This window comes from Heteronotia binoei, chromosome 4 (genome assembly GCF_032191835.1).
Source record: "Heteronotia binoei isolate CCM8104 ecotype False Entrance Well chromosome 4, APGP_CSIRO_Hbin_v1, whole genome shotgun sequence".
Taxonomy (NCBI): Eukaryota; Metazoa; Chordata; class Lepidosauria; order Squamata; family Gekkonidae; genus Heteronotia; species Heteronotia binoei.
In genome coordinates, this window is record NC_083226.1 from 104094867 (window position 1) to 104110814 (window position 15948).

Here is a 15948-nt window from a genome sequence, read left to right on the forward strand (position 1 = left end):
TGGAGGGAGGATCTGAAGATCGAAGCCGAGCTGCAGATCTCTTCTGATGCGTCTGGAGCTAGCGGGTTCGGGGTATACTTTAGGGGGCACTGGTGCGCGGAGCAATGGCCCGCGGAATGGTTGGCCAGTGGACTCTGTAGGGATTTGACATTTTTAGAATTTTTCTCTATTTTGGTTGCCGTTTGGCTTTGGGGTGAGCAGCTTGCCAACCATTCGGTGCTCTTTTGGTGCGATAACATGGCTGTAGTACATGTTATCAACTCCTTGTCCTCCAAGTCAGTGTTGGTGATGAACCTGGTCAGGTCATTCACCCTACGTTGCCTTCAGTTGAATATTTTATTCCTGGCAAGGCACGTACCCGGAGTCTGCAACGGGGTGGCGAACGCTCTATCTCGCCAACAGATGGAGCGTTTTCGGCAACTGGCCCCAGAAGCAAACCCGCGGCTGGCACGAATGCCCTTGGACCTCTGGCGACTTGGGAAGCAGAAGCCGGTAGGGCCATTCAGCTGGCTTCAGCTCCTAGTACCAGAAGGGCGTACGATAGAGCAGTTTCCCAATTCCGGGAGTTTAGGAGTGCCGCTGCACTGCAGGATTGTTGGCCGATTCCGACGGCTCACATCATGCAGTTCAGCGTATACCAGAAAGGGAGAGGCCTGCGGCTGAAAACTATCAGGGGCCAGTTGGCGGCACTGGCCTTTGTTAGTAAAGCCCACGGGTTCTCAGAGAATACGGGTGATTTCAGGGTGAGGAAGATGCTAGAGGGTTGGGCTAGGGAGCGCGGTCCGCGGGTGGACGCCAGGCAACCCATATCCCTTCTGTTCTTAAGGGGTTGTTTGGGAGTTGGCCGAGCGTATGTTTTTCCCCTTTTGAGGTGGCACTGTTTCATGCGGCCTCGCTGTTGGCCTTTTTCGGCGCTTTGCGTGTTAGCGAGCTGGTAGTACAGTCTAAGGCTGATACTTCTGGGAGGGCGTTCCAGGCCGGGGACGTAAAAATTGAACAGAGTCAGATTGTTCTGACAATTCAGCGGTCCAAGACTGATCAACGGCAGAGGGGATCCATCATCACGATCGGACTGTGAGCCTTGCTGGAACTGTGTCCGGTTAAGGCAGTCAGGCATTATGCTCGGCTTAGGGGTGAAGTTGGGGGCCCCTTTTTTAGGCATGATGACGGATCCCCTCTCACCAAATATCAGTTTTGGGCTGTGACAAGCAGGGCCCTGGCTAGGCTGGGTTTGAAGGGCGTCAAGTTTGGGACGCACTCATTCCAGATTGGAGCGGCCTCCACAGCTGCTACGATGGGTTACACGCCCTCCACCATCCGGCACATTGGCCGGTGGCGGTCGGCGGCTTATAAAACCTATGTGCGCCCGTTGGTCACCTAAGGGGTCGGTGGTCGGGCATCGGTTTGTTGTCTTCTGTAATGCTATGTTGCTGACAGTTTTTTGTTTTTTCAGGGCTGGGGCTCGTGGTGAGAGGCATCGTATTCTCATCTGCGGGCACAGCATGGTGTTCTGGGCGGCCCATCACGCCAGGCGGTCTCCAGTGGGCACCCAGCTGGGCCTCAGTGCTTGGGCAGCTGTGGAGTGGCTGGGTCGTTGGAGGCTGCGTTGGCCTGGGATCATGCCCCTATTGTTCAGGGAAAGGAGGGCACCTCCTCCACACATTTTGGTCGTTCACTTGGGAGGGAACGACTTGGGGTTGCTGCGAGGGAAGGCTCTCTTGCAGCAGGCGCTGGCGGATCTCCGAGAAATTAAGCGGAGATGGCCGGGGGTGATCCTGGTGTGGTCAGCAATTCTGCCACGCAGGGTGTGGAGGTGTGCTCTTTCACCTGGTGGGATTGAGCGCGCTAGGCGCAAGGCCAATAGGGCCCTTCAGAAAGCCATGGATGATGGCTTGGGGATTTTTCTCCCGCATCCGGCCATACGGGTTGAGAATGTGGACCTGTATCGGCTGGATGGAGTTCACCTTTCTGAGTTGGGCAACCGGGCCTTTTTAGAAGAGATACGGCAGGGTTTGCGGTCGACTCTGGGCCTTCCTTTGGGGCGCTAATGCCTAAGCAGAGGCTTGGCATTGGCGGTGGCTGGAGGATGTTTGGCCACAGGGTTTTCAGGGGAGCACCTATGGCCTAGCACCGTTGGTGCGGTGGTCTGTATGAACCGTAAATGGGCTACACAGCTCAGTGCGGGGAATGCAAATCACGGGGAGCCTCACCTGGGCAGATCTTTCCATGGGGGATTGATGCTAGCCCAGGTGGAGAATGGCTGGGGGCCTGGCCGCTCAGCTACAACCCGAATACGGCGGGCTTGTGCTGGGGGCAGGGTGGCTCGCCCTTTGGACAAGGCGGGATCAGGGGGTGACCCCAGGGCTTGTCCCGTTCAGGTCCCATCCCTGCCAGTTCTTGGTTATAAGTTATTTAATAAAGCGGCCCGGTTTTTACACCCAACACTTGTGTCTGTCTCTTCATTCCGACCGGGAGGGCAAACCATTCTGTCAGGAAGATCTTCCTAATGTTTAGCTGGAAACTCTTTCAATTTGGGACAACAGAAAACAACTCTGCACCATCCTCTATATGGTAGCCCTTCAAGTACTTGAAGATGATTATCGTATCAGCTCTCAGTCATCTCCTTTCCAGGCTAAACATACCCAGTGCCTTCAACCTTTCCTTGTAAGACTTGGTCTCCAGTCCCCTCACCATTCTCATTGCCCACCTCTGAACACGTTCTAGCTTTTTAAAATTGTGGTGCCCAAAACTGAACACAATACTTTATGTGAGGTCTAACCAGAGCAGAGTAAATGATACCATCAGATCACTTGATCTGGACACTATACTTTTGTCGATACAGTCCAAAATTGCATTTGCCTTTTTAGCTGACTCATGTTCAATATATGGTCTGCAAAGACCCCTAAAAGCACTGCAGCTGATTTTCCAAAGGCAGTGAAGCATTTTGACTGATGGTTATCATAGTCTCCCATGGGACACAATATCAACTGATATAAAGCGAATTCTTTCCTCTTTTGAAGTTTTTACAATATCTTAAACTTTCACAGCCGAATAACTCAGAGTACAATTTTAAAGTCCTGTGTCTTCAACATGCTGATGATACTCAGCTCTACATCTTGCTAATAAAACATCTTAAAGTTCAGTTCTAAAACAGTGTCTGGAAGCTGGAGACAAATGGCTGAAGTTGAAATTAATACTGTAATTCCAAAACTCTAGAAGTAATTGTTATACTTATTTGAGAGGAGGGAAAAGATGCTATCCTATCTGAGTAACTGTGATGAGATTTGATCCTGGAACACAGGGAATAGTAACAAAGAAATGTGAGTTCCTCTTAGCATGAGGAGAATTCATTTTCTTTATCATCATCATTCATTTATTGTATATACCAATACTGCCTTATAATATACAAGTAACAAAGAACCATTCAAATCAATTTGTCACCTCTTATTTATTTGTTCATTTATATCTCACCTTTCTCCCCAGTGGTATCCAAAGCAGCTTACATCATTCTCTTCTCCTTGATTTTATTTTCACACTAACCCTGTAAAGTAGGTTAGGCTTAGAATTTGTGATTGGCTCAAGGTCATCCAACAAGCTCCCATGGTAGAGTGTGGATTCAAGCACTGATCTCCCAGATTTTAGCCTGACTCCACACTACACATTAGTTCTCAGTTTCTGTACAATTCCACATCATGATGAGTAAATTGAAATAAAAACACAGCAGCACAATGTCATATAAAGCAACTTTATGTTATACCTCTATAAATAAACATACAGTTACATGTGGGGAAGTGTGGTGGCTAAGTGAGTGAGGCTACAATATCAAGAACATTTTTGTTGATGTAAACCCCACTGAATAACATGGGACTTCCTAACAGACCTGCTTAGGATTGCTCTCTGAACTGTGAATCACTGTTCAAATCCTGTCTCTGCCATGAAGTCACTGGGCCACCTTAGACAAGCCATAGATTAATCCTTTAGCATCAGCCCTCCCATCTACAATACAGGGATGAATAATACTAACGCAAGTTACAGGACTGTTCAATGAGATAATGTATGCAAAGCATTTTGACTATTCTGAAGTGCTACATAAATAACACTAACTCTAAAAATACAAACAAACATACTGCTGTTATAAAGTGTTATCCCTATGGCATGGTCAAGTCCTAAAAGAAGATCATACTATGTAGAAAATATCAAAAGTGAGGGGGAGGGGACACTACCATTGCCCAGTTCCTTAGTGAAAGCCACATGTCACATTCAAGACTCTACAAAATTAGGTACTGCTGCTCACTAAACTTCTGAACTGTTTCAGAAAGTATGCTGGGTTTATTTTCAAAGCCACATCACTTTGTAACTATCTAAAACCCCAAAGGAAGGTTGTAGGATAGCACATTGATAGATCGTTTTCGTTTTCTTGTTTTAACTGCTGTAAACTATTTAATGTATTTTAATATTCATTAATCTTATTGTTGGAATTTTATGTTGTGAGCCACCCTGAGCCGCCTTGGTGGGGAGGGCGGGATATAAATTGAATAAAATGAAATGAAATGAAAATGAAATGAAAATAGCTGGACAACCTGAAACTAGACCTGCCTTTCAATCCTGATGTTCAACATTTGGAAAGGCATTTCATACACTACCAATTTAATTTTACAGCCACAAAGAATTTCATATTTTAAAATGGCTCACTTGCTGTTTCTGCAAACTTTACACAAACTTTTGCAAGGGCTTGCAATTTTTAAACGATGTAGAGATATTTTAAAGGGTCCTACACACAAATGATACGTGCACAGGCCTACTTCTGGCAAGTAATGCATGCATATGCCAACTCCTGGCAATCTATCGTTTAGCCAGCATAAAATCTTTGAAAAAACAACTACAACATTTAAAATAACAAACAGCATGTGCAGTTCTGAATGCTTTATGCTAAGCCGCCCTGAGTCCGCTTGCGGAGAGGGCGGGATATAAGTCGAACGCAATAAATAAATATAAATAAACAATAAAATATGTCAGTGAAGGCATTAGGAATTTGATATCATGGTGATCTAATGCAGCCTATGGAACATGAGTAAAACATAATAAGGAATATGGGTTGTAATAAGCATTTTCTACTATGAGCTACCAAATAACAGCTGATTCTATAGAGGAATACTACTGACATTTTAAGTGCTGATATCAACATCTTTAAATAGAAAAAAAAACATTTTTTGTATTTTTGTATTTTTCCCTTTCTTTTTTGTTTGTTAACAATAAAATACATTTTTAGAAATTTAAAAAATGGCTTCATGAAGCACAAGGTTCAAACTGGGCACTTATTGGCAGGCCTAGCTAGCATAAATTTCCATTTTCACTAGCCTGCATGACATATGTATACATGTAAAACTAAACAATTTGAAAGAAATATCATATAACACAGGATGGCGCAGACATTAATACTGTGGCAAAAATAATAATACAAAAATGTGACATGATGGGAGAGAAGGAAAAAACCTGAATAAAGAAAATAGAAGGTTTTACTTTGTTCATCACCCAGAGCTGTACAGTTAGAGGTAGGATTATTTCAGACTGTCTTCCCAATCCAACTAGGGAACATACACGTATGGAACAAGGCTTACATGTTTATATCCCTAACTGAATGATGCAACTACTTATAAAGCAGATGGTACACAAGGTTTCTCTCTGATCTAGGTCCTGCAGGTATGCATACACCACTCTTTCAAAGAATTTGTTATATGCAACATTCTGTTCAGGAAGATGAGAAGGGAAGGGGTTACACCTTTCCTCTCACAAAATAAACTGTTAGCATGATTGCCAATTTTCTGAAAAACTGTTGCATGCACTATCAAATCAGGGTCCATGTTCTGTCCCCCATCCCCTGCAATTAATGCACAATAGTTAGCTTCATGACAAGACCCAGATGTTTTCTTAGGATCTCTTCAAGCAATTAATGAAATCTCAGATTTTTCTTTTGTCACTATAACCACTGCTTACTGCTTTCTGTGGGACCTTCAGTTTACAACAGTATATACTAGGTTAAGAAAGCTCCAGTATCTGCCCCCTCTACTATATGTGGGAAAGCTATACTTGTGATTGCTCAGTCAGCACTGAAGGAAAACCATCAGTCCACTAAACTTCAGAAGACGGAGATAGCTGTATAACTTGGCTGGCATAACAATTTTCCAAATGGAGACATACTTTCCCCTCCTGGGTCAAGTAATGGAGTGAGTTTTGTTGTTGCTCATTGTATAGAACTGTCTGGGAGGCTTTTGGAGGGGCACTTTTTGAAAACATGATTGGTTGTCCCTTGAAGTGCAAATATGCTTGTCTTTTGTTAGACATTTTCATTAGCATGAAGCACCAGATGGCATTTGACTAGAGCAAATACCTTTTATTGTATGTTCTGACTCTTCTGCTACAAGTCAGAACTCAGTAAGCTGCACACACGGACTGGCTTCTTACTGAGAGTTCCTGCCCAATACTTCCAGGTAATTTTCTTAATAGCTTCACCTTTGGAATCTGAGTATTTCCACTTAAATGCCATAACTCATGATACTGGTACTCTTATGCATTTCTGTAGTGTGAAGATGGGGAATATATACCACTAGCAATCTCATGTTGCACACTTTAAATTCATAATCCTAAACACCCTTGACATTAAGAGAAACATGGAATTGCTACTGCTCTATACCTCATTACCACTCTTCCTCATAATGTCACCGATCATGTTAAACACTGTGTGTTATCTAGTCTCAGTTCTCACATCAGTGGATGTGGATGGTGGGAGCAGGACAACACATTACAGTGGCATCATGTCTCATGTTGCATTTAATTTGGTGCTATCAGGGAAGGGGGGAGAGAGATGCATGGAGTGATGGCAACTTTGTGCCTCTCATATCTAGGTGTCCTGCCTTAAAGTATGTTCGAAATTGCAGCTTTTGTTGGAAATAAATACTAATGTGATTGAGACTTGCATGCATGTCTATACAAATATGTGCTGGAGATACCTGGAACTGAGATGGATCAGTGTTCCTTAGAACATCTCTGAACAAAATATAACAGCCCAAACTAGTTGACTTCATACAACTTGAATAAGATACTTCATCCCAAAGAGATGCATCTAATTTTATCCTATGTTTTCCCCCAACACACACTAACTGTGAAATCAGAGAATGAGCAACAGTAACCAAAAATGTCTTTTGACTGAAATACAAAACATTTATTCAAAGGAGAAAATGACCCATGAATCTTTAATATTTTAACAGTCATCATTTAAGGAATGGCAGCCAGTCAATGAAAATCTATGAAGGCTTCTCATCTCAAAAAAGAATGCAAAAGTTCACTTCTTTAAAAGACACACAAGACTGGTACAATGCCAGCAGCTGCTTTTCACAAAGTTGCTCCTTCAGGAATAAAGTGTCAAACATTTGAGAGCCTAATAAGCAAGTATGAAAAACAGCACAAAAATCCCTGTTAAGCAACTATTCCATACCACATATTTAGAAATGCTCCAATGCCTTTTATTCATTCGACACATCCCTCAATATCTAATTTAATGAGAACACTGATACAAAATTAAGTTAAATATAGATAATGTGGAGTAACAAAGTTTGAGTCCAGTGGCACCTTTAAGACCAAGAAAGTTTTATTCAATGCATAAGCTTTCATGTGCATGTACACTGGACAGATAACCAACTACCATCCCAACAACAAATAATAACAATGATTTTCTATAGAAAGTGATACTGAAAGCCAGTTAGAAAAAGATGCAAATCATTGTACAATAGCAACATAAAACCCCAAAAATCTAAAACAGTTATAATAAATGTCAAAAGCAGTTAAAAGCAATAAATGGATAGAAAATTCCTTCTGGTAGAAAAAAAAAGAATGATGTTTCATGGTGCATTTACTGGGCAGTTCATGTCCTAACATGGGTGTCACCACAGTAAAAGTCCTATTCCATGTTCCATGGATCTAAGCTTAGTATATGGCAGAACAAGAACACACACACACAGTAGCAAGAAATCTGATTTCCTGCTATGTTGCATTAAGGACATTTACAACTTTAAAGGGCAACACCAGGACCTTGACTTGGAATCCAGCAAAAATGAACAATAATCTGCAACAATCAACTTTTACAGAAGATCCTTTTACAGAAGATTTTACATCTAATAGATGCTCAAAAACAGGAAAGCAGAGAATCCTCATTTTCCATGCATTTCAACTTTCATCAGTCTATATTAATTGCTGGGTCAAACAACACTGCAATTAGAAAAAAGAATATACGAATTTTTAAAACATGCTTAAAGTGAAATAATCTATAACAGTGATAGGTTTCTATACTCAGGTAAGGCTGCTTTAGTAGTTTTCCAATGGTAGGAAAGCAGAACAATGAATAGCAAGGCAGAGAAGGTGTGCTATGAAATGCAGGAAGAAGACCAAAGACAGCTGACACATATTTGGGTTGAAAGCAGATCACACCATGAGCTTTAAGCAGACAATGGAAAGTATAGCTTCACGTGAAATGTCATGTACGTTTCCAAGTGCAGGTTAGCAAATAAATAATGTAGGAAAGTATCTTCTCGGGGCTGAACTATGTTCCCACTTACTAACCCTCCTGAGGGGGCAAAGGCTCATTTCTTGTTCAGGAATAGGTTGGAGGCATTTTCTGTCCTCAAGGCCTTTTAAGGTGCCAATAGAGTGTCTTGACCTATTTTATCCTGGCAGAGCAGAAGTTGGCAAATGTGCTCCATGAGGCCTTACCCTTACCCAATACCACAGAATAACACCAGCAAGTGGAGAGCAAGGTCAAGGCATTCCATGGCCAAGTCAATATAGCTGGGCTGAAATTCTACCATATTACTCTTGAACTCCTGCCTTTCCACTCACAAACATGAAATGGATCCACTTTATGGTAAAGGTCTTACAGTTAAAATTCCCATCTGATATATGATATAAGTTTCACAGATCACCTACCTGTCAAACAGTTCTCCTCCTGTGACCAGTTCCAAGACAAGGCTGATTTCTGTGGGGCTTTCAAATATCTCCTTCAGTTTTATCTAGAGAAATGAACAAAATGAGGCATTTCCCCTCATATTTCATTATCAGAGAACATTTACATGTTAAGGCTATCTAGATAGATGGATGTTTGACCACTTTTCCCCTTTTGTTCTTAGAAATTAGTAGGAACTTAATTTTTAATTCTTCCTGAGATCTCAGTATCTTTTTTTCAATCTACAGGGCTGAAGGGCTTAAAGAACAAGGGGAAAACTAGCTTTGTCAGGAAAACTCTTAGCTTTAGATTTCTTGTATTGAACAGTGAGCTGGAGTAGATGGTCTTTATATATTATGTCTTTATATATTCCTATTTGATGTGTTTATGCATTTATAATATGTTTCCATTGCTGAAATATATATATAATGCTTTTGAATGTTTGAAATATTTTAATGTTCACTGCCTTGGGAACCTAGAATCAGGTGGAAAGGCAGCACAGAAATGTTTTAAATTAAACACCATAAAAGTGTTAATTGGCATTGCAAACATATAAGCAAATACAAATGTTTAGCTTTGCACTTTAGAAATATCAAACTTACAATATTTGGATGTGAAAGTCGAAGTAGAACTCCTATTTCTGTCCGAACAATCTTCTTATCTACCTAATTAAAAGAAAGAGTATATAATAAATTGGTGACAGTGTTTATCACAGATAGATTTAAATATTGCTGCAATCTTAATTGTATATACTAGGAAGCAAGTACCAATGGACTCAGCTGGTTTTAATCTAAATAAATATGTTTAGGGTCAGGCTGTAAACTGAAAAGAATTACTAAAGAAGAGCCAAAGATTTGAGTGAAATAAATACAAATATGAGTGAAATTTGATAAATTCTGTCAAGATCAAACATTATAGAGTCAATGGGTAAACTGCCTTAGTGATTCTGAGTCATCCAAATTGCACATCAAGAAAGAAACCTCCATCGATACGTTATCATGAGGAAACTCAGTATCAAAAGTACAAGTGCAGTACAGTCATTAAAAACTTTCCAACTACAAAGGCAGCTGAAGAATGACTGTTATTCATACAGAATGAAACATGCTGATAGCTGAAGAGGGTGAAAGACACCATGTAAATATAATCTATGTACCATTCCAGTTTTAATAACATTTTATTTATTTATTTTATTTATGTATTTTATTTTATTTATATCCCGCCCTCCCCGCCATTGTTTCCTGCAAAAGACAATAATTTAGAATTTAAAAGTACTTGTGATGTAATGAATGATGACAGTGAGTCCAAATGGGGGATCTGGAAACTGGTTTTCATTGATTCCCCCTCCCCCTCAAAAAATCCATTTAGAATCAGGGGCCCACTAAATTCTCTATGTCACTCCTTACCTAACTGGACTAGGCTTGCCATTCCCCAGTTGGAAGCAGGGGATCCCATGGTTTTGTGGGCTCTTGCCTGCTTCTCACCCCCAACAGCAACAATATGTGACATACCAATGTCACCTGGAAGTAATGTGGGTATGCCAGAGGGTGATGCTCTGTTTCTTTGGTCAAAACTCTATGGTTTGAGGGCATTTAATATAGAGTTTTGCCTAAAAACTTGAGCGTCAACCCCAAAGTGCCTATGTCACTTACACATCAGGAGCAATCTTCCGGCTCTTGGAATGTCCCCACCCCACCCACCACCAGTATCTCAAACAGACCTGGCAACCCTAACAAGGACTCAGAGGGGAGGGCTACACAGTAGGACTTGCATTAGGCCTTAGACAGACACTGCTCAAAGAATCCAGGACTGTCAGGGAACAACATCCCAGGATGATGCCATATACAATTTTGTCCTCCATGGCATTGTGCTCATATAAGCAGGAAAAGAGGGGGGCAGTTAGGAAGGACCACACTGGGGCAATGTGGGGCCCAGTCTATCCCAGACCCAATTCAGGACCCAGATTATACTATTTATTTATTTGGCATATTGTCTGAAAACTGACATCCATCAACGTATTTGGAGAATTACTTTGACATCCATCAAAGTATGATTGAGAAATACTTTGAGGGTGGAGGGGATCCACCCAACTCTAAACAAAAGTTTGATTCAGCAAGACAAATTTTTAAAACCTAGCATTACCTTTCAAAATTCATATGATATAGTGTATTGACACATGACATTAAAAGTGTCCATACATCAGAAGTTACCATGCTCTTAAAGCTATGTTGTTTCCAAGTACCTCTTATTTGTGTGCAGTCTCACTGACACAAGCATGAAGAAAACTGCAAACATCTACTATGAGAAGAATGATACTTTCCTTTCCTAAGCTTGCCAATCTTCAGGCCCCAGCGAGGGTTCTCCCGCTTTCCCAGGCTCCTTCCCGCCCCCAGTCAGCTGGCCAGCGGGGGGAAGCTCTGCCTCCACAGCTACCATGTGCCTTTCCCCTTCAGAACGCTAGGAGAAAGCTTGCAAAGGCTTCCTTTTGGGATTGTGTGTCTGTGTCTTTAAGGCTGGATGGGGGAGCGATGAGCAGGCAGAACAACATGGCTGCTCCCAGTAGCTGTGCAAGTGTAGCAGGAAAAGTCCTGTGTTGTCCAATTAATAGTAAATCATACTCACAAACGAGGTCTGAGGCAAGGTCAGGAAAACAGCTTCTTTATTTAACGTGCATAAGCGCTCTATACACGGGCTCCAGACCCGAGGGTCTGAGCAATGATCACAGTCACCTGCCATCCCTTATAGGGGGCCTCCGCCCACTCACTACCCACTCACTACCTTAAAACACCCATGTTCTCACCACAATTCGAGTTGTTTTCCAACCCTCTGGGTTCTTCTTAGGGCCTTTCTTAAGGCCTCTGCAAACCCTGGTTCCTCTTTCTCTAGAAACATTTTACCCCCACGCCCACAATTTCTCGCTGCACCTGTCTTGCTTCTCTCTAGGCTCTGTTCTATGTTTTTCAGCCTGCGGTTTTGAAAGGTCAACGACCTGTCACAGTTCCCTTTTTCTCAGCCAGCTACCACTCCCTTGCTTAAACTGCTCCAAAAGATTATTTTCTAAAAGCACTGTCATACATCTCTAGCATTGCTAAGCCATATGTATTGATTAGGTATTGGTATTGATTTTGGATTGATGCCACATTCCCCTCTTTCAAACAAAGTTTGATTACTTATCATGACATCCACAAACCATCACACACATACTAAAATCAATCTATTAAAACTAAACATCAAAATCATAGGGGAGTCGTCTCCTGATGCCTGTGGAATCCTGCCATTTCCGGTAAGCCAGGATCCAGAGGGCGTTGCCTGTGGAACCTCACTGCTGCCGGTGAGTGAGGTCCAGAGGTCAGGCTTCAAGCAATCAGGTCTGGGAGCAAGGCTGCACCTAGAAAGCCTATCTAGGAAAACCTCAATCAAACTGCATAGCCAAAACAATACAAAGTTCAAAACAAGCCTATAATTCAACATAACACTTCTTTCTGGGGCTGGGTTTCTCTCATTTTAACAATTTTCTTAAGGACCTTTCATGCATAAAATCACAAAGAGCTAAACCTTCTCTCTTACTTAAGCATCACAATATATGGCCAAGGCACTGAGCAATGTGTCAAGCTACAACTAGCTTTGGGCACATTTTGACTACTCACCCCTAGGGATCGTCTTATCTTCTTCTCTTCTTCTGGGGCAAACAAGCCTCATGCATAGAGCTGTTGCTATCAAAGGAAAGTGGCTTCAAAACATCAAAAAAAAGATCAAAATAATCCAAAAAATTACTCAAAAAGGAACAAAAAGAGTCCCCTCTTTGTAGCTTCATACAGAAACTTAGCAAGTTGGACTTTCTTCCGGACTTTCTTCTGGGCCCTCTCCCTTCTGGAGAGGCTCTTGCAGGCTCACACCTCGTTCTGGGACTGGGACAGCTGCTTCTTCCGTGCTTTTACCATTTCCTGGCCATCTCCCTCTGGCGCAATCCGGCTACAGCCTTCAGGCGTGAAACTTCCTTGATGCCAGTCAGTTCCCCTTTGTGGATCTGCTCGATCTGCTTCGCTGCTGGGCAGCGTTCTCTCTGCCAGCTGCTTGGCCCCTCTGCAGCCACCCAAGAGCTCAAGCGTCGCAGACATCAGGACCTTCAGATGACCCTTGGATTCCTTATCTGGATCGGCCCTTCTGCTAGGGTTTTCTCTCTTATCTTCGGCAGCAATTGCACAGGAAAAAGCTATTGAACCCACGGCTTCCTCTGTGGCCTTTTACTTCTTGGACCAGTTGTTTGGCTTGATGCCCATAGCCTTGCATCTTACTGGCTGAACATCAATCTTCTAACCTCCTTCAGGCTGGACTCAGCTTCCTGCTACCTTCGCCTGATATCTGGAGCCGACTGTAACTTCGTGGTTGGTGGACAAAATAAATCTGGTGGGCCTCACACAGGCATCTGGCTTCGGGAGGATCTCTGCTGCCTCACACGTCTTAATGGGTTTGTGCCTGCCGGTAGAGCTTGTTGGCATTGGCTTACTAGGCAGATGGGAGCCTCCCTGTTGGCATCTCACTCGAGGGCAGTTGTTTCTTCACTTCCGCAATCTTGGAGGATTATTTCAGGGGCACTCAGCAAGCACTTTAAAAGTCTCTTCTCCCTTGTGTCCAATGAATACATTGTAGCCTGTCATGGGCCAGGAGTTTGGGAGCCCTGGATCTGCTGGAGGGACATCACATGGCTGACGGGGATTTCTCCTGAGAAGGTAAGCTGACCAGAGGCAGGGGACTTGCTTCTGGAGTACTTCTCTCTGGGAGGGCCCATAGATCTGGAACTCTTCAGCTCTTAATCAATAAAGGGGGCGAGGGTGAGGTCTAAGTGGCAAAAGAGGAAGAAGCTGGGAGCCTTGTGTTGGGCTTAAAAGGACCAGCTCCCCATAAGGGGCAGCAGAAACACTGCTCTATATCTTGGCATTTAATTCCCAGGGGCTTCCTAACTAAAAGTGCCTTGTCCTGAGACTGAGATGCCTGTCCAGGGACAGTATATCTCACAACCATATACTACTCAAAACTACACATTAATACACTTAAGTAAAACGGGAACCATATCAAAACACAAATGTGACTTAGGTGCTCTTTCACATGGTCTCACACGGCAGTATCATTGCAATCATAAAACAAAAACAAAGCACAGTTTTCCTGGTTAATAGATAGCATCTTTGGGGTCTCCAGGAATCTCCTGGGGCAAAACACATACATTTCGCAAGTTGCTAGGTTCACACTCGCACTTCCCGTTTCTCTGAGCGAGGGTTATGCAATACTGCAGAAATATTTCACATCACCCCAACCAGCCTTTATACCCAGCTGCCTGGGGGTGCTGCGAAACCCGTCCGCGGCTTTCCACTGTTCAGCAGACAACTTCTCTGCAATCAGTGCAATTTGAAAAAATTTCAAGAATTATGTGACCTCTTTGCCTCCAGCTTTCTAGTGTGGGTCAAAACATACCTAGTCGTCACACCCCAAGTGAAATTTATAAACGGTTCTCTCTTCCACACAGTAATATATGGGCTTGTAAATTAAAGCTTGAGCCACTTGCTGAGCTCTTCCAGTAATGGTTACACAAGCAAAGGGGCAGAAGCTGCTGTGGCCCATACTAGGGCCACCATTGATCATACCAGGAGGTAGATGGCATTTTATTTCCAGGGTCCCAACATTCTGGACCTGGGTCACCTCCAAATACCAATAATCAACATCGGCCCCCCCACGAGCACATATGGGACCGCTTTAATAAGCCTACAATACGTCTCCCCCCACTGACAGACAACTAGAACACAAGAACAGGGAGGGGTAACATATATGGGATCCTATTCAGCCGCTTCTCTGTGGTCCCGGCCCACCGTGCTCACGCAGGCGGGAAACGCGGTACTGACAGATCCACTATCGCTTCAATAGCAAGTATTGTCTCAGGCACACGTCATGCACACATCAAGCATACCAGACAGATATGTCGCTCTTAAACCCACAATTTCCCTAGACAATAAACACAAAATTTCCCCCAATAATTCCCTATTGGTGGCAGAAGGGTCGATTTCGTCCCTTCCCCAAACAGACAGGCGAATGACATGTAGGCTCCCCCCCAGCCGCGTTGGTAGGGAACCCTGGTCTGTCAACTTATCAAGGCAAGCACATCTTCCAGGGCGCTGGTATGGAGAGAACCACTACCCCTGCCAGCGGGCTGTACTAGGGTGCTGCCTGTGCATGCGGGTGGTTAGGCCGCTGGGATGGGCATCAGGCGACCCGTTTGGTCACCTACCCTGTTAGAGAGGTTCTATTACTGCAATCAGACTGTTTCACGTGAAGGAAATCTATCACGTTGAGCACAAGGTCCTGTACTGTCAGGGCCCTGGGTTCAAGGCTCTCTACTTACACTCCGGAGTCTTCCAAGCAGAGCTGTTTGCCTGTTGCCCCCTCACCGGTCCGAGATTAGGCCATCGGTCAAAGGTCAACTGAAGACAGGGCGGGCAGATGACGGTCAGCCAAAAAGAAGGCTGGGAATTCCTACCGTGGATCTGGTCCTCCCCGCCAACAGCAGCACCTGGCCGGGCTAATCATCAGGGGCTAAAGGCCCCATGTCCTGCCGCGGTCGCCAAATTTATGTAGCAGGAAAAGTCCTGTGTTGTCCAATTAATAGTAAATCATACTCACAAACGAGGTCTGAGGCAAGGTCAGGAAAACAGCTTCTTTATTTAACGTGCATAAGCGCTCTATACACGGGCTCCAGACCCGAGGGTCTGAGCAATGATCACAGTCACCTGCCATCCCTTATAGGGGGCCTCCGCCCACTCACTACCCACTCACTACCTTAAAACACCCATGTTCTCACCACAATTCGAGTTGTTTTCCAACCCTCTGGGTTCTTCTTAGGGCCTTTCTTAAGGCCTCTGCAAACCCTGGTTCCTCTTTCTCTAGAAACATTTTACCCCCACGCCCACAAT

At 43.6% G+C, this 15948-nt stretch overlaps 1 protein-coding gene across 2 annotated transcripts in view; it reads right to left on the bottom strand.

The window, feature by feature from the left end:
- CAMK4 (calcium/calmodulin dependent protein kinase IV) overlaps positions 1-15948 on the bottom strand; it is a 172230-nt gene that overhangs the window by 87523 nt on the left and 68759 nt on the right. For both annotated transcript variants that reach the window (XM_060235614.1, XM_060235613.1), the window contains 2 exons: positions 9595-9657; positions 8977-9059 (listed from right to left, as the gene is read on the bottom strand). In XM_060235614.1, coding sequence (XP_060091597.1) covers positions 8977-9059; positions 9595-9657 — 146 coding nt within the window. The remainder of the gene's footprint in view (positions 1-8976; positions 9060-9594; positions 9658-15948) is intronic.